Source organism: Phocoena sinus, chromosome 9, assembly GCF_008692025.1.
Source record: "Phocoena sinus isolate mPhoSin1 chromosome 9, mPhoSin1.pri, whole genome shotgun sequence".
NCBI lineage: Eukaryota > Metazoa > Chordata > Mammalia > Artiodactyla > Phocoenidae > Phocoena > Phocoena sinus.
Window position 1 is genome coordinate 56,630,931 of NC_045771.1, and position 27,145 is coordinate 56,658,075.

The following is a 27,145-nucleotide window of genomic DNA, read 5'->3' on the forward strand; positions in this document are numbered from 1 at the left end:
AAAACTTCAAGGGAGGTGGTCTGGGCTTCAGAGAAGGTGTCATTATATTTATTTAGTATTAATAGATCTGGATAAAGCTGGACCCCTCAGTGCAACATCATTAGAAAGTCATTGAAAATCGATTTGGGTCTTTTCTAGGCTCTTAGAAAATGGCAAAATGGGCTTATACTCAAACATATGAGAACTCCTTAAAATCATCTTTCCCAATTTGTCTCTCCCTCCCTTTCTCATGCTGCATCGCACAACAGATGACGCCAACTCCCATTTTATCTCTCAGAACGTTCCCAGACTCTCTCAAATGCAGCCATTGGTGGTTCTATTCTGCACTGAAAGTTCATTCTCCTTAGTAACCCACTTTGCTTTTTACTATAAGTTGGGCCTCCATGCTTTCAATTCTCCCCCTCCTCCTCCATCACCCCTGACTTAAGCTGGGGATTCTCTGACCAGACAGGCTTTTCTGTATGCACAAGAGGAAGTTTGTTTTCATGGCTTATTGATAGTGTTTTTAATATTCCAGGAACTTTACGGATATTAACCCAAAGTCACGAAGATCTTTTTCTTATTTTTCTTCAGCAAGTTTTGTACTTTTAGCTCTTATGTTTATAGGTCCATGACCCATTTTGAATTTTTTTCATGGTGTGAAGTAAGGGTCATGGTTCATTTTTTTACCTATATGGATATCCAATTTTTCCAGAGCCATTTGTTGAAAAGATTGTCCTTTCCACATTGAATTACTGTATTAGTTTGCTAGGGCTGCCACAACAAAGTACCAGAGACTGGGTGGCTTAAGAAGAGGAGTTTATTTTTTTGCAACTCTGGAGGCAAGAAGTATGAAATCAAGGTGTCAGTAGGGCCACGATCCCTGTGAAGGCTCTAGGGAAGAATTCCTCCTTACTTTAAGATTTTTGTGGGGGGGGGGATGTGGATTTTTTTTTTTTTTTAAAGTCCTTATTGGATTTGTTACAATATGGCTTCTGTTTTATGTTTTTGTTTTTTGGCTGTGAGGCATGTGGGATCTTAGCTCCCCAACCAGGATGGAACCCACAGCTCCTGCATGGGAAGGCGAAGTCTTAACCACTAGACCGCCAGGGAAGTCCCCTCCTTGCTTCTTTTAGCATCTGATGACTCCAGGCATTACTTGACTTGTGGCAGCATAATTCCAATCACTGCCTCTATCTTTACGTATCTGTCTTCTCTGTGTGCATCTCCATGTGCCCTCTCCTCTTAACAGTCATTGGATTTAGGGCCCACCTGAATCCAGGATGACTTCATTTTTTGCTGCTACCGTAATTGGTTTTTAAATGTGGGTTTGCAATTTTAAAGTATATAGAAATACATTTTAAAAAATATATTGCCCTTGTATCCTCTGGCCTTGCAAAATGTATTTGTTCTAGTAGCTTTTTTGGGTATTCTTCAGGAGTTTCTACAGAGACTCTCGTGTTGTCTGTGAATAAGGACAGCTTTGCTTTCTTTTCAATCTCTATGCCTTTTATTTTCTTGCCTATTACCCTAGCACAATGTTGAACAGAAGTGGTGAAAGCTGACGTCTTTGCCGTGTTCTTGATCTTGGGAAGAAAGTATGTTGAACTTATCAAAGTCTATTTGGGCTCAATCCAGTACCCGGTCACACTTTACCCCTCACACCTTTTACTTTACACTTCGTACCTCTCACTTCATGTTGGGCATTTCCCATATTCACTTACCAATTCTTTATTGAATCCATTCTAGTAAGGCTTTCAGTTCTTCTACCCTCAGCATATCGCCTGGCTTCCTCAGTCTCATGCTAATTTATGCCTCAACTCAAAGCTTTCATGGAGCCTTTCCTGACCACCATTTTCCAAGTACTTTCTGTTTTAAGACCTGTGTATTCCCTTTATAGCATTAAGCATAATGTACTTATACACTTTTTAATTTATTTTCTGTCTCCTCCACTAAAATGTTAGCTCCATGAGATCAAGCACCTTATTTATCTTGTTCACTGCTGTATCTCTGGAATCTAGAAACGTGGCCACGCGCAGCTCGGAATGTACAGGCAGTAGCAGCTCCAGACGTGTACGAGAGCAACACACAGTCATTTGCTTGGCTCCACATCCCATGGGATGCTCTGCTTGTTTCATCTGCTATGTCCAGAAAAATGGTATATGCGGAACAAATATGACCATCACCATCCACGAGGAGTTCTTTGCTAGAGAACAGGGAGGTACAAACTGGGCTCACACTCCAGAGGGCAAAATCAGTGGCAAAGGCCTACTGGGCTTTCAATGGACTGAGGTTCTAAGTGAGTATAGCAGAGATAACTAGAGATAACTGACTAGCTTAAGGTCTTTGATAAACCACTTTGAAAAAAACGGTCCTGCCAAACCTGGCTGTAAAGACTTGTGGTTTGTAGAAACAGGTAGTTATGACTGACCTCTTAATAAACTACAAACTTTCACTTACTTAATAAAGATCAAATTCCTGACTCTCTGTATCATCCCTTCTGAATACTCTATGTAGATTTTACAAATTTAGATGCAATTTGGGGCCTGTTAAAAAAAAATTAAGGCAAGTCCTAATGAGAGCTCCCAAGGAATTCTGGAGGACTAATGTTAAAATACCTGATACTGTACACAAAGATGGGAATATAAATATCAGACAGCAACTACAGTCCCACTTTTGGTTTTCCTGTAGCACCTCAGGAGCTGCTTCGTCTATCACTCTCATCTAGTATATAAGTTGAACAAAAATAGGCACACATTAACAGAAATGATCTCTCTCTTCCAAATCCTTCAGTGGCTCCCAACTCCTTAATATGGTATATTAAGCACTTCTGGACCTCTCCTCCTCCTTCACCACCCCTCTGCCCCTTACTAATTGTTTTTTTTTTTTTTGCGGTACGCGGGCCTCTCACTCTTGCGGCCTCTCCCATCGCGGAGCACAGGCTTCCGGACGCGCAGGCTCAGCGTTCATGGCTCACGGTAGCAGCCGCTCCGCGGCACGCGGGATCCTCCCGGACCGGGGCAAGAACCCGTGTCCGCTGCATAGGCAGGCGGACTCTCAACCACTGCGCCACCAGGGAGGCCCCCTTACTAATTGTTTTAAAACATTAAGTCATGGCCTGTTGGTGGGGTTGTGAAATGAATTTCGTGGCTTGCCACCAGTATTTTCAAAGTGTGGAGGATAATAAAATAAAAAAAGAAAACGTGTGGGGCGCACAGCATCATTTTGTGGAATATGTTTCTGATATATGTCTCCATGTGTATCTGTGTGCACCAGCCATGCTGTTGGATTATAGTTCTCTCTGTAGGTTATGATCCAAATGTTGGAAACCACTGCCCCAGGTGTGGCCTCACCAATCTTCCTGCCCTTTCCTGTCTGCTATTTCATAATTGCAGACCATTGCACACACAAAGTATTTCTCCTTCTGTGACTGGCCAGCATTAACTTTTGTTTTTGAATCCATTCAAGCATCATTTCCAATGTGAAATCTCTTTTCCTTCCCAGGTTATCGGCAATTGGTTACACAACCCTTTTTCACAGTCTCAGTCTGTAAGCTTCAGAAAGGACTGCCTGTGCCTTATTCACGTTTTGGGTCTTCAGTGTTTACCACAGTCAACTATTAAGAGCTTACTAAGTACTTATTATGGAACTTTTAAGTTCAATGAGCTGCTACTTTTTTTAAACATCTGAAGCCTGAAAAGGAGTCTTTTAAAACAAGAATTTTGAAACATATTCTGCTAAAACTTCCTATTGAATTAGACATTACTTTACTCACTGCAATTACATTTATTTTACATTAAAGTAAAAAGAAAAATAGCTAGAATAGTAATTCATCTCCAAGAAAGCAGGTTAAAATTGCTCTTTTTATTATTTTTATTTGCTACCAACAGTTTTATTGTAAGAAGTACAAAAGGTATGACAAATACACAAACCATTTTCTCTTTTTGCTTCAATTTAGCTTGTGCATAAGTGAAAACAATGAACTGGACAATGACATTTCAACACCAATTCTTAAAAAACAATGAATTCCATTATCTGACAATAAACACCTAAATTTGCATCCTAGCACCCAGTAAGACATCCAGTTTCCAAAGGATTCTTGACCTATAACCCTCTGAATTTTCTGACATGTTACCTTTTCCATTGTCACAGTCACCACTGGTAGTTCTCCCTCTCCAAACAAGTCTTAAGAGTAAGGTGCACGCTAGAAGAGCTACCTCTGCCCTCAGAAACCCCAGGTCATCAAGCATCACTTACTTGAGCTAATTCGTAAAACTGATTGCTAGCAATGGGGTATTTAATGTAAGTTTTGATGGTCCTTGGATTACATATTTCACGTGACACAAATACCTACTTTTCTATTTTTCTCTTCAGGTGGGAAGAGCCTAGGTAAACTGACCTATATTTTCATCTACCTATAAGTAAGGAAGCAAGATCACTCAGCTCAGGACCCTAGGAGGAGGGTAACTTTATAGGTCAGCTTTCTTTTTTTCCTTTTCTTTCTTTTTTTTTTGGCCTCAGGAGGGCTTTCTACATGGATGGTCGCTAGAGTGAGACGGCTCTTCCCATTTTCCTCCTGTCTGCACACGAGGTCATTTTTCTTTGAGGGGTAAAAGATCCGGATATGTAGGAAGATCCCTGCTTTCAGAGAGCGGCATCACACCCACACTTGGGGAGAGCACAGGGTTTATGGACCCTGTGAGGAAGGATACCCAGGTGAACCTGACAGACCAGTGTGGTAACTCTCAATCTTGTGTACAGAGAAAAAAGCAGAAGCAATATCTAACACCAAGCCATCTGCCAGCATTCTTGTAAGACTGTGTTCCAGGCAGTCAATTTCCACACTGCTTCTTTGACCTGCTGAACCCAAAGCACCAAAACAGAGCATTCTGTAGCAATATAAGCAAACGGAATGAGAGTAATTTTGCACCTTTAAGGAACATGCACCCTTATAAGTCTGTACCCTGATATTAAAATAGCAGAATGAATTTCAAGTATGAAGAAATACAGTAAAAGTATAGCCTGTAGATGGATAGAAAACAGCAGCCTGGAATGTGGTTTATATTCTTGGTTAGTCTTTTTCTTTGCACCACAGCCAAAACAGAATGCTCTGTAGCACGACTTGGTTTAAAAATCAAGACATATACGAAGATGCTAGAGGGCATTTGTGATCGGTGTCTTGACCATGCGCTGTGCTCAGCACCAGGAACCTTCTCTTCATGACTGTGGCCAGCCAGAGGTCAAGTAGGGGTGGTGGCCAAGCCTGGACAGGCATACCTGGGATGCCTAAAGCATCTCTCATCATGTCCCTGACCCCAAAGTACAGCAGAGGAGGATGGAGAGCAGCACGTGGACAGTCCAGGAAGGGGGCAGGGAGCACTTCAGAGGAAGGGAGGAAAGGATGCAGAGGCTGGCAGAGTATCAGTTATCCTGGGCTGGTTCACACAGCCTAGATTAGTATCTGACATGCACATGCACAATCTCTACATCTCCAGAACCGTGATTTCAAACACAGAAACCAACAAGTCGAATGTCCAAATTAAGATTTTCTTCTACTTTTAAAATATCTTCTACTATAAAAATAAGTAAAAAAAAAAGCAAAAATATAGCTCACTGGCTGTGACACCCTTGCTGAAATCTAGAATAAAGTTTTAACTAGGCCCTATAGGAATGCAGAAACATTAATACATTTTACAGTGAAAACGTGCTTTTACACATCTCAGAAATGGTAAGCCTGTAAAACCCTCTAGTTCTAACCTGCACCCTACGGGGACCCACATTGTGCTTTTCTTGCCACATACTGCTCTTCTCTACAACACACTTGCCATTTAACCTTCAGATCAAAACTTAAGATACCAGAAATGCAACAAGCTTTTGAGGTGTTGGGGATTGTTGTTAAAACCCCACTGTTGACTACTGTATATGCAATCCTTGTTTTCCTTACCAGACTGGATTGCTTCTCTACAAAACCAAGTTGCTTGAAGCATGGAAACTTGGACTTCTCCACCTGGCATGTTCTGGAAGCCTCAAGGCACACGCTGACAGGTCTGCTTCTACAGAAACCTCTCACACTGCTCTCCTTTCAACAGTGCTACCTGTTCCCACTATAGGACACACCACCTACAAGGGTACTAGATGGTGTGGGGGAAGCTTCTTTTCCAGGCCAGATAAGAGGAGGCGCCACCCAGGCACCTGTCTCTGCCTGGCATCTATTCTGAGGGCCACCTGGCAGAGTTCCTAAATTAAGGCAGTATTTGATGCTTTGCTACCTGCAGTTTTAAGTTTTGCTGTATTCCACACTATAGTATATGCATACTTGACAAAAGAACAACTACAAAGTCCTTTGCTTTAATTCCTTTACATAATGATAAAACACCTAGACATAAAAATACTATCTCTCTAGACTTAAATTCTACTAATCATATTAAAATGCATGCAGCTATTTGGGGGCTTAGTCTAATTTTAATTTTCTTAGTTCCATCAAGACCATGATAATGAGCATTTAATGCAAATCCTAATGTGGTCTGCCTTCTGTTGCACTTTCACAGGACTAGTGTGATTGAGAAATAAATAATATACATGAACAATAATAGAAATAATTTATGCAAATGCAGAACAACTTGAAATAGAAATTTCCCACCTTGTTAAGTGCTGATCCTAGGAGTAGCTGATGCTACTGATTCCATGTACTAACTAGTATATTTATTACTGGTCATAGGAAAATAAATGAATACAAAGTAAGGAACTAAAATATTCCCATATACATTTGTTGCAAACACAGGATCAAAATAAGAAAGATACATAATACACTTGGTGGGGGGGCGGTGTTCAAGAAGTGTATTACTGCTGGGATCTATTTTCATTATCCAGAGACTTCAAGGTCAAATTTGGAGTTGCTGGTGATCACAGAAATATTGCTAGCTAATACATATTATTGCATTTCATAAAACTTAAGATTAGAAACTTTCAAGTAAGGGTACGAAAGGTCTCTTCAGGACTGTAACCTAAGCACTTCAATGGATTTGGCTAGAAACCACAGGGAGTTAGAAATGATATAACTTGTGGCTTTATGCTTGCTGATTAGTGCTATAGTCATAATTCTTTATAGCGTTATGTACAGTTATGCGTCCCCTTTAAGAAAACCTACATTTGACAGTCCAAACTCCTTAAATAGAGAAGGGGTTATTTGTTTGACAAAACAATTCACACAAAAGGTTCCTCTAAACAGGAAAGTCTCCCTCCCACATGAGATAATTTGCTCACATACCTTTAACTACTTGACGAAGAAAAAAAGAGAAAGAAATTAGAAAGTAAAGAGTTAGGAGCTTTTGCCAACTGAGGATGAAGCAGAAAATAAACAAATTTTCCAAACAAAACTTTTCCAGGCATATCTTTTGCCATCATATATGTAGAATGATAGAAAATAAAAAAATAAAAAATCTTTCCTGTAATTATACATCTTCTCTTAAAAAAAAAAAAATCTGAGCTTAGAGCTTGAGAGATGCCTGGTAGATAGCTTCATACAGAGCAGCATCTCTTTATACCCGAACTCTCGGAGAATTGTGTTGTACTTATTTACGCACAGATGACACCTGTTTGCTTCTAGGGATATTTTACTTCCTAAGATTGCAGAACAGATGCCTCTGAGACAGCAGCAGGGCACATGGACCTCGGACAGTATCCCGCCGGGTCTGTACATCATTTCAGGCACTAACAGGTGAGCGGCGGGCGGGTCCCAGCCAGCTCCGCCCACTGCCACTCTACTGCCAAAGGGGCGGGGCGACGGCGCAACGCACCCGGAAGGCTTTCGGTGGGAGGGAAATTTTGAACGGGCGCAGATGAGAGTTCAGACTGGCCCAACTGATAACAAACTCGAGGTTTGAATTCGGCCTTCCACTTAGGGGAATAAACTGGAATCTAAATACTTCAGTGGGATTTTAAGCAGAGGGATGAGGCCGAAGATTTGACAGCCCCTAGTGTGTGCGGTATTTTGATTCAGTATGAATTACTGAGACTTGCCCGCTGGCTACTCCGGAGGAAAGTGAAGCAGGCACTAAGGAGTTTCTGCCACTCAGAAGGAATAAACTGCCTTCCGTTGGGTTGTGCTAAGGAAATTCTGAAAAAATAATATAATTTCCTTCCTCCTAAATTTCAGTGACACTGTTAAAGAAAATGACTTCTAAAATTAACTAAAATCATGTGGCAGATAATGGGTCTCTGAGCGGATCTGTGAATTAAAACAAAAGTGTATGAAAAAAGTGTATGTACATATATATTTATAATAAAGTTGCCAAAGAACTTCACAAGTGGAGAAATCAAACACTTATGTAGATATACTAAGTTATTAGCTCATATGCTTACTGAAAATTTTTAAAAATTACAATTTCTTGTGAATTTACACTTGTGACTATACAAGTGTAAAAATTACCAGGTCTTTTAGTATTTTAGGGCTCTGTTTCAGCATAGCAATTCTTTGAAAAAATAGTTTTGTCTATATAGTAACTGATGCGTTACTTAGTTTCTGCATCTGATTTTTTAAATTAGTATTTTAAAATTTAATCGTCTAACAGCCACCATGGTAGGGAATGTGAAAGCAGGTGACAGGGGATATAGGCATTTTGCCTAGGACCTCTGTAGGAGTTTTACACTCCTAACAAAACTATCCTCTTCACAGATGAGTGTTGCCTTTTGAGTAATAAGCATGTCCATCTTTGTAACTTTGCACCTAGAAAAGTGAGGTAATTAGTTACCTCAAAAAATGTTTCATGACCAAATGAATGACTAGGCTCTCTTTATACACTAAAATAATCAAAATAGGTGTATATTATTCATCCTCAAGAACAATTTACTTGCAGACAATTGTTCAGAACTTAGCTAACAGCTAAAATATCTGAGTTACAGAACACTGTGAAGATTATTAATCATCCTGAAAAACAAGCGCTAGGCAAGAGTTAAATGTGTGCAGAAAAATAAAGGTAGAAGCCTTGCTCAGATTCCACACCCCGCTTCAAAGTGCCACCTTGTGGAATATACTAGAATAAAACAAGAAAGTTCATCCCTTAGGACGGTGTGAATTTTAAAACAGACATTTCAAAGAAAAACCGCCTCCCTTTCCTACCATATTAAGTTCAAATTGCTGTAGTAGTATTTAAACAGATGCTTGGAAAAAACCTGCATTTATTTTCAGGAGGGTCTTGTTTTCTTCTTCAAGGCCAGAGCACCAGTATCAAGGAAACATAAATATGTTGATGGAAGTCCATTCATTTATCTAAATTAACTCCCTGGGAATGCTAAGAAATAGAAAACATTTTGAAAAGCTGGTTTGCACTTCATTAAAAAAAACATACAACTAATCGCGAAAAACATGTAAAAATCAGACCCCTCCTCTTTCTCCATTTTTTGTTGTTAACAAAGGTCAGAAGATGGAAAAGGCCAAAGGAATATTTTTGGTTTATTTTCTGAAAAAGTACAAGTTAGAAATGCTTGAGATATAGGTATGTAACAAAACCAGGTTGAAAATTGCATTGATAAAAAATGAAAATGCTATTTTTCTTATGCTTTTGAGGAAAACACCACTACTAAATATCTGAGGACTTACACTGCTTGACAGGTTTTTGGTAGCCTTGAGAAGTTTTTCCACTGTGGGGAAGGAACATGTAATTATCTTCCTAATCATACATCTGAATGTACTGAATGCACATGATAAATGGCTTGGGTTTCACAAGTTTTCAAAAATCCTGGTGACATAGGAAACACACCTTTAAAAAATTTATTTATTTTTTTACAGCAAACATTTTTAGGCTTGCATAACAAGTGTAGCTTCACATGGCTGCTTCCTTCCAAGAAATGAGGAAGGAATAGGGATGGTTTAGTATGATTAGCTCAACCTTTGAAATGGTAACTGTTTGGACTGACTTTTCCATAAAATTTGTTTTTGCCCATATCAAGTTCATAGTTGCCAGGTGACTTGAATATAAATTCTTGCAATACATGTTAATAAAATATATACCCTTCAAAATATACATAACTTTGAAACTATCCTTCTTTGAATACTTTCATTTTCTCCAGAATTTCCTCTATCCATTGCCTAGTGTCTCATGGTTTTTAAAGATTTAGAAATCACATCTTTATTTTTTATAAAGACATCATTTTGTCTTTATGCATTCTTTTGAATTCTATCAGTATCTAGGAATTTGTCATATTTCAATATTTTCTTTCCAAGAAACTGTACTAACACAATTAAGTAATTACAGTGGCTTACTAACTTTCAGCATTATTCTTTCCTAGACCCACCTATGCAACACAGGCCTGTTTTTGGAAAATGTGAGACACTCTCATGTGCTTATCATAAAAATTACGGTAAAGCTGTCACTTAAAAAAAGAAGTAATTCTTTAGAGAGAAGAATTTTAATATGTTTATGATATTAGGAAGCTTACATGATTTAATTTCCATTAAGGAATGAGAATTATCATTACTGACTTTTATAGGTACCACTTTTAAGAGAAGCAGCTATAGTTAGTTAAAAAGGTAATTTAAATACATAATTTAAGATTCAAAAGTTTGGTAATATTTAAGCTTTTTCCATCAGGATGGAGAGTATCATATTCTGGAGTCAGACCATAAGTTTCTCTATTAAAATGTACATGTTTGGGCTTCCCTGCTGGCGCAGTGGTTGAGAGTCCGCCTGCCGATGCAAGAGATACGGGTTCGTGCCCCGGTCCAGGAAGATCCCATATGCCGCAGAGCGGCTGGGCCCGTGAGCCATGGCCGCTGAGCCTGCGTGTCCGGAGCCTGTGCTCCGCAACGGGAGAGGCCACAACAGTGAGAGGCCCGCGTACCGAAACAAAAAACAAACAAAAAAAAAGGTACATGTTTTATTTAAGATATTAACATCCTGTGCATTCCAAAATTTTCATTTTCACCTAAAACTAAAAGGCTGAGATTCTGGTCTTAGGTGAATATTTTGAACTATTTTTAGTATGTCACCTGGGGCAAAATGAAAATTCTGCCATTCAAAGTGTGTTTCCTGAGAGAAAATCATGAGAACACAGAGGGCAGAAATGGCCTGGAGCTTTCTTCGGAAACAGGTTCTTTGCTCCTTGAGTTCCCATCTACTTCAAAGGAGAGACAAAGTGGGAGGCTCCAACACACTGGGTTCTGACAAGCTCTCAGGGATTGTGTTTTTAAGGTTATAAGGTTAGGGCCTTACTAGCTTTGCCACGTGAGAGCTTATGATGCCTAAATGGACTCTTTAAATGCAGGTTGTTACAACTCCACCCCAGCACAGCAGTTCCCAGAGCTTGGGCCACTAGAACTAAATATCATATAGAAACTATCAGGCATATTCTTGCCCCAGTCCTAGTAAGAAATTCAAATGTGAGTTCAAGTCTGTCATCCTGTTTCTTACTTGCTATAAGCTGCTTCAGTATAGCCCTGGGGCAATATGACCTTTTCAGCTAACCACTGCCTAGCTTTTGGCAAACATGTTTGAAACCGTATGTAGCAGAAGAGTAAGCTGTATTCAGTAAGCTTGTATTCTGCTCTGTGCTTCAAAGTGCCCTAATGCCAAAGGGTGCTTGTGTGGGATCTGGATTTCAGAAGTGGTGAGGCGGATGTAAAAGACATAAAATGAGAGTAATCACTCAAGTGCAACAACCACCCGGATGGAAGAGCTGGGGACAGACTCTTTAACAAGTTCAGAGAGGCTGAAAAGCCCTCTCCTTCTGCCTCTCAGAGGGGAATCTGGCAAGTATCTAATGTCAAAATGTTTGTGCTTTAAGTTTTCTTTATAAACACTACCAAGAAACGAATCAGGAGCATATGTTAGAAATAAAAGTTGAACTCTCTACATGTTTAAAATGCTGAAGAATGCTGAAAAATTCCAGTTTAGAACAGCTGCATTTTTCTTGAGTGAACTTATGAAAAACTTTTGCAAAAGCAAAAACCCAAGTTATGTTCACTCTAACCATGGATACTAACTGAAAAGCTCATGATGGATTAGTTCAGTGAGTTTTAAAATTCAATTTCTAGGCCCCTGGTCTTTGTGTTTTGACCCCCGATCGAAGGAAAGGCAGAACTCATTTATCCAGGGGGACCGCAAGTATGCTTGACCTGAATGTTCTGGATCCATTATATCTCAAGCATTTACAGAGATGACAAAACATAATCGATGTTGTCACAAGGAAGAAAGTATAAAACATTCTTATGGCCCATCTTCTCATCATATCTTGCTTTAGAAAAATTTTCCTGCTCTTGAAGTTACTGAATTAGAACAATGTTAAACTATGTATATATAAAGATAGTTGTATACAATATTAAGCTGTGGAGAACTCAGAAAGGCCTGATTATGCATAAACATCATCTGGCACATTTTCTTCTGAGGGAAGCAATGTCCATTCTTTGAAAACCCTAACTCTAAACACAGTCTAACTGTTGCATGCTCGTAAAACATGAATCAGGAAGAGAAATTAGCTAAACTTACCAAAAGATACTTCATCTCTGTGTCTTCTGGTTACTAGAGCCGACTGAGCGCTAACCACACAGAAGGCAGAGATGGTATGGAATATAAAGTACTGTAGAGAAAATGGCAAGAGGAAAAGTAAAGCTGTTCACAATGCCCAGGTCGGGCTGGCTCTGCAGAGAGCGGGCATGTGCATAAGGCACTAGAAACAAGCACAGCCTGGCGACGGAGAATAGGTAATTTTATAGAGTAAATATATATTTCTAAAAAATAGTTAAGGACATTCCCTCAGATACTACACTGACAATATATTCTATAAAGCTGTAAAACACTAAGTTACACTTTAAAGCAGTCTACTTGCTGGTGATTGAGAAGAACCAGTCTTCTACTCATTGCCTAGGTAACAACCGTGAATGCCAAATGCCAGGCAGGAAGATTGCAGTAGAGGGAGAACATATGGGACTCTGTTAGGATTGTGGAATTGGAGCCATAAGCCATAAATCTGAATCAAACTATTTATGAAAGGTTCATTGAAAGAAAGAAAGTAGGAGGTGCATGAGAACAGCTTAAGCAATCTGTTATTAATTATGTAAGGGTAGTAATACATACTAGATGCGCTGGGGGATAGATAAGATGGATACTTTGCAAATGAGGCAGTGCACGGTAGAAAAAGTACAGTGTAATAGGTGGGGGAAAACTTAAATGCCATTCCTGTCTCTAGTCAGAGAGAACTATCCTCCAAACCCAAACAGGAAACAGTTTCTGACAAATTCCTAAAATCAAAACCAAAACAAAATAACAACAAAAACCACAAAGAAAATAAATTCCAAACCAGGAAATAAAGGCTTTCTCTATTATTTTTTGACGATTTTACCTAGTTGAGGTACACTCCCTAAATCTATAGCAAGTTAAGAAAAAGCTTATAGGCATTTTTCAAAAGAAACAATAAAGCACATTATACAGGTTAAAATTACAAGGAGTAAATGAGCTTTTTGAAAAGTAAATAGAACTTGTGCTTCAAAAAACAGGTTTCTTAAAAGATAGTAGAATTTTTTTTTTTCTTTTTGCTGTGTGTATAAAACTTCACCTAGATAGTGAACCTTTTACCATTAGCAAATTTACTGCTTTGGGCCAGAAAAGAAATGCTAAGGACATAGGCTCAACTTTAAATCTGAGAAGCCCATTTTGGTGAATCACCTTTAGTCAACAGACACCTGTTATTTAGCGGTCACTTTGAGCCTTTAAAATTCAATTATTCTTGTTGTTTACAGAAAGTAACACTTTTTAAGAGATCAAGAATCACACACACACACACACACACACACACGCACACGCACACACACTCACTCAAAAGTACCAAATCAGGCTCCAGCACCTGCAGAGAGATTACATCATAACTCAGCTGTGTCTGGATTGCTCACTTCACACTGGCAGCATTCAAGATCAGAAAAATGAAATGGCAGCACAATTGGTCAGCAGCTTCTCTTCTGGAATTTTTCCAGGTTCTTAAAACAAACAGACAAACAAACAAACGAATGAACATAAAGCTGCAATCACTCTTGCATTGATTTCAAAACAGTAAACGAGGCTGTTTCCTCAGAGAAGCAGAGCCCATCCAGAAGACGGCAGCTAGAAGGTCTCCAGCCAGTGATCCTCAGCAGCTCTGCAGGGCTTACTCAGGGGACCCATCAGCTACCAAGGAGGTTCTCCGGATGATCAGCTCAAGGCAGCTCAGGCTGTATTCATTTCTGAGCTGTTCTGGCTGGGCGGCAGGTGGGCATCCAGGTTTTCCTTGCACCTCTCCAGGTCGTGGAAGTATGGGTGAGACAGGGCACTGTAGGCCGATATTCTTTTGGCTGGATTAAATGTCAAGCACTTCTGTGATAGAGAAAAAATAACAGATTGACATAAAACATATCCATTTAAATAATGTGCTTACATAGTTATGCGTCTATTCACTGCCACACATAATTATGTATCTACTCACTGCCCCGTATTACATGTGTCTATAATGAGAATGAATATCTACTTCAAGGGACACTAAATACAATGTAGAGAGTACTCATATATGTCTGCTCAGGAAAAGGCAATACCTTCTGGGTTGCCTGTGGACTGTTACCCACCCAGGATTTCTCTCCAACCCTATCATATTATTATTATTATTTTTTTTTGCAGTATGCAGGCCTCTCACTCCGCAGCAAGAGAGGCCGCGACAGTGAGAGGCCCGTGCACCGCGATGAAGAGTGGCCCCTGCTTGCCACAACTAGAGAAAGCCCTCGCACAGAAACGAAGACGCAACACAGCAAAAATAAATCAATCAATAAATAAACTCCTACCCCCAACATCTTCTTTAAAAAAAAAAAAAAAAACAAAGTCCTCCTCCTCTCCTTCCACCAACTCCTCCAGCATGCCTAGCAGGTGGCAAGCACTAATGATGAATAATGTCTCCCCCCACCCTCTGCCCCAGGAGCTCACATGTAGCAGAGAAGCTATACCAGCTTCTCCATCCTTGTGATGCAGTGTCTACTGAAGTGGGCTGGGGATCTGAAATTTCTCTTGATTTCAGTCCTCTATGTAATCTAGACTTAATGTTATCATGCTTACGTAGACCTCTTCCATTTAATCTGGGTTTCTGCGCTTAAGTATCTCACAGTCTTAGGTCCTGAGTGGATCAGGGACTCCTCTAAAACTCTGCTGAATGCAACTGAGCTAGAAAAACACATACAAACAGAAAATTCTACATTTAACTTCAGGTGAACTGTTGGGTCCCCTGAAATCTTATTTATCCTGAGCTCCCTACCAGTCCGTGGACGCCAACCTGCGCATAGTGTCTTCTGAAAATCAAAGACCCAAACGACAAGCAGAGGAAGGAGATGTTCGTAGAATGGTTCTACTGTCTCTAATGGCAATAAACATCTTGAGAAAAGCTTTACAAGGGCTGAATTCCCAAAGGACAGGAAAGCAGGGGCAAAATTCTTGAGCCTGAGTTTTCTCTTCCCAGAGCCCAAGAAGGAAAAAATTACGTAGTGGCATTAGAAAAGGAAGCAGCCAGTTTAATTCCCAGGACATAGGAAAAAGAAAAAAGAAGTTGTGGAGATATGTCCAAGACAGAGAGACATGTCCCTAAAGGATTATCTGAGAGGAAGCCCTGTTCCCACACTATACGGATGGCTTAGGTCTGGGAAGAGGGTAGAGAAAAGGAGAAATCTTTAGCCTAAGGTGGGTGTGTGTGAGAATCTCAAGTTGGAGGTTGTAATACATTTTGTCCTATAGAAATATTGCTAGAAAAGGTGGCTGAATCCTATTATTGCTCTATCTCAGTAGAACAATTGGCTATTTTGAGAACTAATTTTAAAATCTTGCATAATAATATTGTTTCTGCAAAAAAATATAATTTGCTTGCCAAATAACTGCCTTAAAAAATGAGCTTTTGAATTACCACCTAGTCAAGAGTTGACTACTACAGTGGACTGGATCATTTTCTGACACATATTCCTTTTCTTTCCTTCCCCCTCTCCATGGGAGAAGTATTCGTTCTTCTGTTAAAGTTGGCCATGTAACTTCCTTTGGCCAATGGAACGCGGACAGAAATGGCAGGCTATCTCTTCCGAGCCTAGGTCTTCAGGGGCATCGTAGGTTTCTGCTTGCCCTTCTGGGAGCACCTACCTTCTAGGATGAGAAAACATGTCGCGGGGAGCCAAAGGCCCTAGGGCCTGGGCCCCAGAATGAGACACGTGGAGAAGACCAGTACTTGACCCACTGGCTGAAGCAGAGTTGCTCTAGATGACTCAAAGAGCCGTCTCTGCCAATGTGAAGACACATGAGCAAGAAACAAAGGCTTATTGCTTTTTGCTAGTGAGATTTTTTGTTTGTTTGTTATGCATCGAAAACAGACTAATACAAGGACCAAAAAAAAAAAAGCACCTCAGGCTCTGAAAGCAGTTTGATAGCAAGAACTCCAAAACTTTTTTCAGCAAAAGCATCTCATTTGGAGTAAGTACCCAGACTCCCAAGTTAATCATGATGAAGGGGACAAAACTTATAAAGATATGTAGGTTTTGCCTGCTAAAAATAATTCTTCCCCTGAATTGTCTTGTTACTGCACACTACTTATATATCTACATAAGAGCATTTATAAATGTTGATGTATAATACATCCATACGTGAAAGATTGAGGCATTCTATAAAGTCAACTATTTTTTCAGATAAAAATGAAGGATAACTCTTAAAGTGCTAAACTTTTAAATGTTACTTAAATAAAACAACTTTCTAAGATACTCTTTATTTTTCTTCCTTCAGTAAAAAATTTTCAATAGCGGCAACAGTTACTTTTGGGATCTCAGCTGCCTCTCTTGTACCAAATGGCCTGCCTTCTCTGCTTTAGAGTTCTAGCTTGTGTCCCTCTAGGATAAAACAGTGAGAGCTTTCAGAGACTGCTGAGGTTTAAGGTCTTGGACTGTCCTTTCCCTGCATGCCTGTGGATATTATGCTCCACGCTTAAGTTTTACCTGGTCATGATGTTACTGGCTCTGCTTTTTATTCCTCTCCTTTTTCTAATCTCTGCTGCCATTCCTTGTCTACCTACTTCATTCTCTCTTTAGTAGGTTTCTTTGCTCCTTTTTCTTTTTTGTCTCCTGCTACTTCTTTAGATTAGCACTAGTGTGTGGTCTGACTGTGGAAGCCACCATCTCTAGTGGGGGACCCTGAATGAACACATGGCATGGTCTGTTATCTTTACATTTTAAGTTCTTCTTGGTGATTCCTAATAATGTTGGAGCCAGGAGATCTTTTGGGTTGTCTTTGGATGTTCTGTTAGCTGAAGGACTGGGCCAATTCACTACCGAAGTTGTTCATCACTGTCACGGTCTGTCCAGAATCCTCTACTAAGAGGAACATTTCATTCAAAGTTCCTGCTGAAAAGGAAATCCTACGGTGGCTATATTTTATAACACGTGGTCCTCACTGTCTCCTGGCATACCTGATTGGGCCAGGAGTGCAGCCTGGCCGTAGGTAGCAACCCTTATCATGGTTTGGCAAAAAAGGTGAGGTATGGCAGCCAGGTTCCTCCTTGTAGGAATCTGATACAGGAAACAGTGACAGGGCAAATGCTAGCAGTGGGATTAGAGCTGAAAGGATCTGTGAATTAGTTGAAGTTCTGATAGTCAAGGGACCAGCTAAAGTTAGGGGAGCAGACAGTAGGACTGAAAAGAAGCAATGAGGTGGAGAAAAGGGCAGAGAAAAGCAGAGTTGCTAAGAGCATGTGATGCACAGGACGGAGACAGAGCATTTACACTCTGGATGGCTTTCCATTTCCAGGCCACACTAGTGAGTATCTTACAAATCAACAGTGGGGAGGAATAGAGCTGTCCTTGTCTATAATTTGGCAGTGGAGGGAACTTTTGCCTAAGCATCAGAAAGTGAGCCACCATCAGCTGAAGATGGAGTTAGGGCTTTCACTGGGAAAATCCTTGGCTCTGCAAACATGCCAATCGATGGCTGTGTTCACACAGAGCTGAAGCATACATAACATGTCTACTAGGACCTATAGACTCTTAGGTCTATATCTAAAATTCAGAATGGGAGTAAGCTTCTGAGTCTAGGAGCATTTTCTTGGCTAGATATCAAAGGTTGTTAATTCAGCTGGTAAAGGATACTCATTACTACTCATTGGGTTCCAAACACCAAGAGTAGCCCCATAGGTACTTTCTTCTACCTACTGTTTGGTCCCCAAATACAAAGAATTATGTACAAAGCCAAGTATTATGAGTTTGAGTCTCAAACAGGGCACAGAAGTCTATTTTCAGTGAGGTATTTTATATGTCAGGGCACGTTCAATACTTATTAAATAAATCAATAACTAAAAGGAGTATTGCTATCCAGTTCCTTTGGAAAAACATCTTCCTAAAAATGTGCCTGTTTAAGAAAAGACACATTAAAATGCCAAACAAGCTGCTTAAAGTAGCATGAAAGTGTAAACAAGGAAACATAATATTTACTTCTAAAGAAGCATGTGTTTAGACGAACCCAGAGGATTCTAAGGCTGCATTCAAAAGAACATTCGAAGATGGCAGACTGAAGGGGTGTGGATCAGACTCTTTCATTTTTTTTTTTTCTTCAAAATTTTTCTTCAAATTTTGGCTGCATTTATTGATACACAATATTTATTTATTTATTTTTGGCCGCGTTGGGTCATCGTTGCTGCATGTGGGCTTTCTCTGGTTGTGGCGAGTGCAGGCTACTCTTTGTTGCGGTGCACGGGCTTCTCATTGCAGTGGCTTCTCTTGTGCAGCACGGGCTCTAGGCGTGCGGGCATCAGTAGTTGCAACACGCGGGCTCAGTAGTTGTGGCTCACAAGCTCTAGAGCGCAGGCTTCAGTAGTTGTGGTGCACAGGCTTCATTGCTCTGCGGCCTGTGGGATCCTCCCGGACAAGGGCTCAAACCTGTATCCCCTGCATTGGCAGGCGGATTCTTAACCACTGCACCACCAGGGAAGTCCCTCTTTCTCTTTCTATAGGACCTGAAGACACTGCAGAATCAAAAGCCACTAGCTGCTATAGGGCTGGAAATGAAAGCTGCAGAGAGACTGTGGCCTCTGCCCCGTGTGGTTGTGGCACATGACGATGAACTGACACTGTGCCCAGTGCCCAGTGTGGACAGGGCAAGTCTCTCACGAGCACAGTGCAGACCAACTGTGCATCATGTGAACTTACCAGAAGTAGGTCTTTGCCTTGTTCATCAATATCTGTTACAAACTTCTCAATTGGTTGAGGAGATTTTGAGTGAAAAGCCTGCCTGGGGAGGGCAACATCTCTAGGCCAGTCCTCTTCTCCTGGGAGTCCAATTACACTACAAAAGAACCACAGGTGAATGTAAGCATTAGCTGCTGTGCTGAAGCGATTTTCCCACCAATTCTAGAAGAAGGTAAAGCCTAAGGGGCAGGCATGGGGGACACAGAGCCTCAGGAGTTCATCACTTGTATGACCGGCAGGACTCCCATTTCTCTCTGTCCTACTGCAATACGGTGATCATGGCAGGGTAATCAGGTGCTGCAATAGGGTAATCTCACAGGAGAACTGTAAAAACCACTGGGAAGAGATAAGAGATTACTTTGGCGGAAGACACAAAATGTAAGAGATCATGCAGAACTGGAAACTATTGTATTGCCAATAAGCCCTGAAATACTGACAGAGCAGGACCTATATATTCAAAGGAGACCTGCATGGGCATATCATATATTCCTTTATGCCCAGGAGTGCTTTTCGTGCTCTGATCGAACACTCCTGTACTGACATGCCTTTATGATACTCATCTAACATGATTTGTTTACACATAAATTTGGTTGCATTTTTGGTTGAAGAATAATTCCTCACACAGTAATTACATAAATCAGAACCAGACCAAAAAAATGAGGCTAAAAGGTATGGTAGTCCTATATTATGCAATACCATTTTATAATTTAATATCAAATTTAACTTACATAATTTAATTTACATATTTTATATAACTGTGTTATGCTATTACAAAGTGAGCAAACAATTAATAAAAACAGTATCATTTATGTTCCCCCTGAAAACCATCTTGGGATCAGAAAGGTAGAGAGAGCATCAAGTGATACAAAAACAGCACAGGCTGTTTAGTGGACAGACTATATGGCCATTCGAATACTGAGCAAACTCTTGACTACAGTTAGAAAAGGTGCTGGCCTGCACTGTCGTCTTCTTGGCCTGCACTCGCTGGGACTAAGACCCGGGGGATGTCCTCCTGAACAAGTCCTCCAGGGTGCAGGAACACGTGGTGGTAAATGTCACAAGATCTCTGTAGGGCTTTGTTCCCCTTCCCTCACCTCAACAGAGCCCAGGTAACAGACCTCACCTGGGAAGAGCAGACACCTATCACTGGGTGTCTGGGGAAAGACATAGTAATCCTACCTCTGTCAGACATGTGGGGAGAGCCAGGTTACTGAGGTAGATAAAAACAGACTCATGGACATGTTTATGGAACAGATGAATGGAAATGACAACTTGAGCAACATACTAATTTGTTTAATAGCAAGATCTAGAATAAGAATAAAAAGAGGAAAACAAAAACATTACCATTTATTATTTTTTTAAAAATGTGTGTGTTTGGATAGAATGGGACAGGCAGAGAAGAACAGAAGAATGCTTACTAAATAACTTTAAAAAATTGTCTTTCAGTCATTTTTGGCCTTTTAGCCATTTTTATATCAATATTTTTGCATATTATCACCAGTCACCTAGAAATCGATTATAACAACTCTTAGTACAAGTTTAAAATCTTTTTTATTTGCAGTTTTGAATATATTTATATTGAGCTAAATCTGGCAATGTGGGCAGCTGAATGCCAAAAGCTCTCAGGAAAACAGTGTCCCTGTATGTATATGTGTGATGTATGTATACATATATACATACCTGTTTATATAAATAACTTATAAAAGTGTTCTTAAATCTACCACCTCCTGAGACATGTAGGTCAGGTATTATTATTTCCATTATATAGATGGGGAAACTGAGGATGAGGAATAAAATGAACTGCCAACTTCACACATAGTTCAGCCCAGAGCCTGGAGCAAACGTATTCCAAATCCAGTATTTTGTTTCCATTTAACTATGACTCTGCTCTTAAAAATGCTCTAAAATGTCACAGGCTAAAAGCATTCAGTTTCACTTTCAAAGTACTTACTGTTCTTTGAAAGTATAAATCTTCCAAAACACAGGAACAGTTTTCCCCTTAAGAGAATGTGAATATGGCTTTCTTTTAAAAAATATTCAGTTTAATATCCAGTGTGAACATTTATGGCCTATATATGAGTGTTGTGAAATTCTGATAGGTCCATTAAAAAGGGCTTGCATCAAATTTCAATATTTGGACAAAGCCGAACATAAGCCTTAGAAGTTGACATTTGTACTGGAAACACTGACAAAGCACAAAACCTATAAATGGCAGTGGTGGCTGAGACAGAAATCATTTTTCAAGTACTTCAGAAGTGACACTAGGGTGCAGCATTGTCCCTCTTCTCTCTGCCAAAGCAATGAATACATTCAGAGGAAACAATATAATTTCAGTGAAACAATGCCAGAAACCAAGAAGTAAAATCTAAAGGCACAAAACATATCAAACTTTATGGCTTCTTTTCTGCTGGCAACCTGGGATCTTAGGCCTTTGCCAAAAGTGGAAATGGCTTTCCCTTGGAAGCAAGTCAAACGTGTTCGTCAAAGGTTCCTTCTGGTCCGTCCCACTGGCTTCACGTACTAAAGGGGCACCAGCAGTGTTAACATGATTGAAGACGTCGGTGTTAGAGGTGGACAGAACGCCCAGGTGGAGTCAGTAAGGAAAAGCAGGTGAAGGACGTCAGTGTCTGGCAAGCTGGTTTCAGTCAAGACTGTTCTTACTTTTAACAAGAAGAGTCACTGGTATGCCTGACTTTCACAGTTCCCTCTTCACAATCACATGCACACAAAATACATTCAACAGGGATAGGGAAGAACAGATGGGAGTTCATCATTGAATGATCAAAGAACGTGACACCCAGAAGCAGAGAGTAATGTGCAAGTTTGGTCCTGAGTTCATCCATCTTACAGAGCGGACAGTAGCAGTGGCAGGAGCAGCCGTCGTGGCAGCTGCCCTGGACCCAGGAAGCCCCCAGACAATAAAACTAGCAAATGTTTTTCAGGCCTTAAAGCCACTGGGTTCTGACTCAGCAGTGACTCTGGCACTAACAGAAGCCTATTGGAGCTGCTTCCAGTCACTGAAAGAACAAACTCAGGTTCCGGGTTTATTCCGACTGTTTTAAGCAGTTAAACATGAGAAAATAGTGTTAAAATATAATGCTTTTCTTTAGGGGGACTTTTCATCAGTTTTACAGGCTGCAAATATCATAAAAATTACTAGGATGCCTATAAAATGGTACAGAGCAATGATCAGGGCTATTTTTGGTTCTAGAACTCCCACTTTCTTCCTACTCCACCCGAATCCTGATGGGGCTTGGCAACAACATAGATCCCAAAAGGTTGCTGTACTGCATGCTCTGTGAGAAGAAAAGCCTCTTCTTCCCATTCTAGACACATGAAAGCGTCCATACTCTCACATGCACAAACATGTACGCTAATGGAACTCTGAAAATCATCAAGGAGCTATGTCACAGACAACTGGAACCAAAGAATTCGAGCACAAGAAAGCCTTAAAGTTTCATTTCTCAGGCAAAGAAGTTAAGGAACAAAAAGGTTAAACAATTAATGATGAATTATAATAATAGCTAACATTTTTTTAAAAGCATTTACTATGTACCAGGCACTGTGTAAGTCTTCTACCCGGTGTTTTAAATGACTTTTTCAAGACTGCAGTTATTTAGCCACAGGCGTAGGACTGAAACCTAGGATCCTTATCTCCTTTTTCAGTGTTCCAAAGAAAAATGGATTTGTGGCACACCGTCCTTTGTCCAGGAAGACAAAACAAAACAATGTAAAACCAACCTGGATGACTACAGGATACTCAATGGGGACAGGAAGCCCAGTGGGTAAGGATGGGTTACCTGGTCATTGAGAGCCCCACCTCTGAGTGGAAGCATCTGAAATGACCCCAAGCAGACAACACAGCTGAACTTAAAGAACTGGAGCTCAGCCAAGCAGACAAAGGGCAGCTGTCAAATGATCCACACGAGCAACATAAAAGCTTCCAGAGCAGAGCAATCAGGCCACAAGGCATGATGGGCTCTGCACAAAACAGCAGACGTCTACCATGTCCCCACTCACCACACAAACAGTAACATTGTCTGCAGCAGCAGCAGCTTGGGGTAGGAAAGACAAGAGATAAACATATAACATAAACGTCAGAGGAAGGTCACTGTAATGTTTTAATGTTACAGACACAGATGTAAAATTACAGTTAATACTTACTCCAAGATTTTCCCTAGCTGATCGACATCTGAACTTCCACGAAAAAGCGGCCTGAAAGAAACAAGATACATATTAAACAAGGAGTTTTTCTCTGGTTACATTTCAATCATACTTGTCTTGATCATTATTTAACAGGAATCAAAATATTCTTTGTGTGGGGAAGAAGTAACCTTTGGTAAATGAAGGTTTTTCTTGCATTCCCCTTCCAGTAAGATCTCTTATGAATATCTGGCGGTGCCTGACTCCCATACTTGATAATCCTGGGTAACCTATTCTCAGTCATTGTAACAACACTGCCACCATCATATACAGGCCCTGGCTTCAAAGTTCTACTTATTGTGGTAGGCTGGAACACATCGCTATCATAGGCTCAAACCAGAGGTATGTAGAATTCTTTTTTTTTGCTGTACGCGGGCCTCTCAGTGCTGTGGCCTCTCCCGTTGCGGAGCACAGGCTCCGGACGCGCAGGCTCAGCGGCCATAGCTCACGGGACCAGCCGCTCTGCGGCATGTGGGATCTTCCCGGACCAGGGCACGAACCCGTGTCCCCTGCATCAGCAGGCGGACTCTCAATCACTGTGTCACCAGGGAAGCCCTGTGGAATTCTTTGATATTATTCTTGGTCAGATCCTTCTCAGAGCACCCTTCCTTTTTTTAATTGAAATATAGTTGACTTACAATATTGTATTAGTTTCAAGTATACAGCAAAGTGATTCAACTATATATACACATATATATGTATATATATACACATATATTTAGATTCTTTTCCATTATAGGTTATTAGAAGATATTGAATATAGTTCCCTGTGCTACACAGTAGGTCTTGTTGCTTATCTATTTTATGTATTGTAGTTTGTATCTGTTAATCTCATACTCCTCATTTACCCCTCCCCTCTCTTTCCCCTTTGGTAACCATAAGTTTGTTTTCTGACAGAGCACCCTTTCTTAATATCACTCTGCTATCGCAGTACTTCCTCACAGTTCTCTCTCCTTCCACTTGTCCTGAATGCTGCAGTGAGCTACCTATGGGTCTGTTTTTCTGATTATACCACTCCCCCTTCTCCCAATATTATGGTAGCTAAACATCACAAGTTCAAAATCCTAACTCTGGGCTTCAGAGGCAATTGTGAACACACAAGACTCATTATCTATACTGAGCATTTAACTGACAATTAAATGAACTCACTTGGTGACATTTCAGGCATTTTCTTAAGTAGAGAGCAGGGGCTGTTCTAGGTTTGCCCCTAACCTTTGGCTTAGTGCTTTACCTGAACAGGTGCTCAGTTAATACATATCTTATTTGATTTTATATATACCCATGGTACACATGTAAATGTTCCCTAACTCCTTGCTCAACAAATGACATAAAAAAGTATTTTTCGGGCTTCCCTGGTGGCACAGTGGTTGAGAGTCCGCCTGCCGTTGCAGGGGACATGGGTTCGTGCCCCGGTCTGGGAAGATCCCACATGCCGCGGAGCGGCTAGGCCCGTGAGCCATGGCCGCTGAGCCTGCGCGTCCGGAGCCTGTGCTCCGCAACGGGAGAGGCCACAGCAGTGAGAGGCCCACGTACCGCAAAAAAAAAAAAAAAAAAGTATTTTTCAAGAATAATGTGTTTTAAAAAATATGTGCAGCCTATTATCAGCGATCATGTTTTAGAAATATTATATATCAATTTATAAAGCCTTAAACCAGACCTCTTAAATATTTTTTACACACAATAAACGAACTTGCTATATACGCTATATATGGAGACTCCTACAAAGTCATGGCATTTCAGTGGCTAGGAGACACTGAACCATACACTTTCTATTCAGGCCATGATTCTTGAAGGTGGTTATTTTCAAATGAAGTGGAAAATAATTTACTTGTGTAAATGTTATGGTTGGATTGTGTCCCCCCGCCCCGTGCCCCCAATTCACATTGAAGTCCAACCCCAGTGCCTCAGAATGAGGGCCTTTAAAGTGATGGGTAAGTCCAAATGAGGCCATTAGGGTGGGCCCTAATCCAATCCAAACCAGAGGCATGCGTGCACACAGAGAAATGATCACGTGAGGACACAGCAGGGAGGTGAGCCAAGGAGAGAGAACTCAGAAGAAACCAAACCAGCTGACACCTTGATCTTGGGCTTCCAGCCTCCAGAACTGTGAGAAAACAAATTTCTGTTGTTTAAGCCACTTAGTCTTTGGTATTTTGTTATGGCAAACCCTAGAAAACGGATGCAGACATCACTAACACAGCCAAATTAATAAAGAATTATGGAGTTGGATTCTAAAAGACATCTAGACAGGTCCTGAAAGATAGCAAGGTGAGAAGTGAAAGTTTTAGAAAAGGTAAACAATGGAATCTTAACAGCTATTACTTATAGGGCACTGGTGTTGTACCTGACATAGTGCTACATGCTCCCCAAACAGTATATCATTTAATTATCACAAGAACTCCAGGAGCAAGGTAGTATTATTATCATCCCTATTTTCTGATGAGGAAACTGAGGATTGGAGAAGCTTCCTGACTTACCTAAGGACACATAACAAATTGCAGACTTAAAATTCAAGCCAGGTCTGCCTTGCCCCAAAGCCTGTATGCTTCATTATTATGTCATAAGACTTTTATTTTGGTTACTAATGTTCTCTGCAATCACAGACAGTCACTTTAGCTGAGCCTCTGGGGTGAAATAGCACAGGGACCCTGTGAAGAGCGCTGTGTAGAGAACCTGTGTCTCATAAGTGGGTGCCTATGGGATTCTTACTCAGATGGCTTTGCAAGTGTCTAAATGTCTTTAAAGTCTTGCTCTACTTTAACAAGGAACAAAGCAGTTCACCAGATTGAGACTCTCTAGTCTCTCCACAAACTAACTGATGATGGCCCTTCCAGATCTTTAAATCTTCCTACAAGCCCAATCTTTTATAGCTGTTTAGCTCACACATCTTAATTGATGCAACATTTTAACATTCCTTCCAAAGCATAGAACTCGGGTTGCAAAGAATCAACAGTTCTCTTTCTCTTCACACTCATCTCTTTTTCTTAATATTGAAGTATGAAATTATTGGGACTTCCCTGGCGGTGCGGTGGTTAAGAATCTGCCTGCCAGTGCAGGGGACGTGGGTTCAATCCCTGGTCTGGGAAGATCCCACATGCCGCGGAGCAACTAAGCCCACGCACTACAACTACTGAGCCTGCGCTCTACAGCCCGCAACTACTGAGCCCACGTGCCACAACTACTGAAGCCCGTGCACCTAGAGCCCGTGCTCCACAACAAGAGAAGCCACCATGATGAGAAGCCCGCGCACCGCAACGAAGAGTAGCCCCCGCTCGCCACAACTAGAGAAAGCCTGCGCACAGCAATGAAGACCGAACGCAGCCAAAAATAAATTTACAAAAATTAAATAAAATAAAGTATGAAATTATAAAACTAAATATAGCCGGCATTATGAGGTTTGGGAACAAACACAAATGACCCTTTCTTGCTAAGCAAGTATCTCAAATGGCTGGAGTGGTGAGTGTGCCAGGTCAGTAAGCACAGAGGGAACAGAGAGCATCAGTTTAATCTGCTGAGCTGGTTAAGTCGCTATGTAAACATGCCAAGCCCCTCACCCTTCATGAAGAAGACTGGTATCCACAGAAGCATGAGTGAAATTACTTGTGAGGATTATGGAGCAGTTTAAAATAAATATGTTGGCATGGCTATCGGGAAACAAACAAAGCAGACTAACTTGAATGGATGTCTCCAGGCAAAGGCGTAAGAACATCTCTTTCCTGGGGTGGGCACTGAGACCCCAGCCTGAAGCTCAGC

The 27,145-nt window shown here is 40.7% G+C and overlaps 1 protein-coding gene across 4 annotated transcripts in view; it reads right to left on the reverse strand.

The window, feature by feature from the left end:
- Nucleotides 1-3,823: 3,823 nt before the first annotated feature.
- CDK6 (cyclin dependent kinase 6) overlaps nucleotides 3,824-27,145 on the reverse strand; it is a 234,408-nt gene continuing 211,086 nt past the window's right edge. For all 4 annotated transcript variants that reach the window (XM_032643379.1, XM_032643381.1, XM_032643382.1 and 1 more), the window contains exons 6-8: nucleotides 23,354-23,404; nucleotides 19,151-19,286; nucleotides 3,824-14,318 (exon numbers count right to left, since the gene is read on the reverse strand). In XM_032643379.1, coding sequence (XP_032499270.1) covers nucleotides 14,172-14,318; nucleotides 19,151-19,286; nucleotides 23,354-23,404 — 334 coding nt within the window. In that variant the 3' untranslated portion in view covers nucleotides 3,824-14,171. The remainder of the gene's footprint in view (nucleotides 14,319-19,150; nucleotides 19,287-23,353; nucleotides 23,405-27,145) is intronic.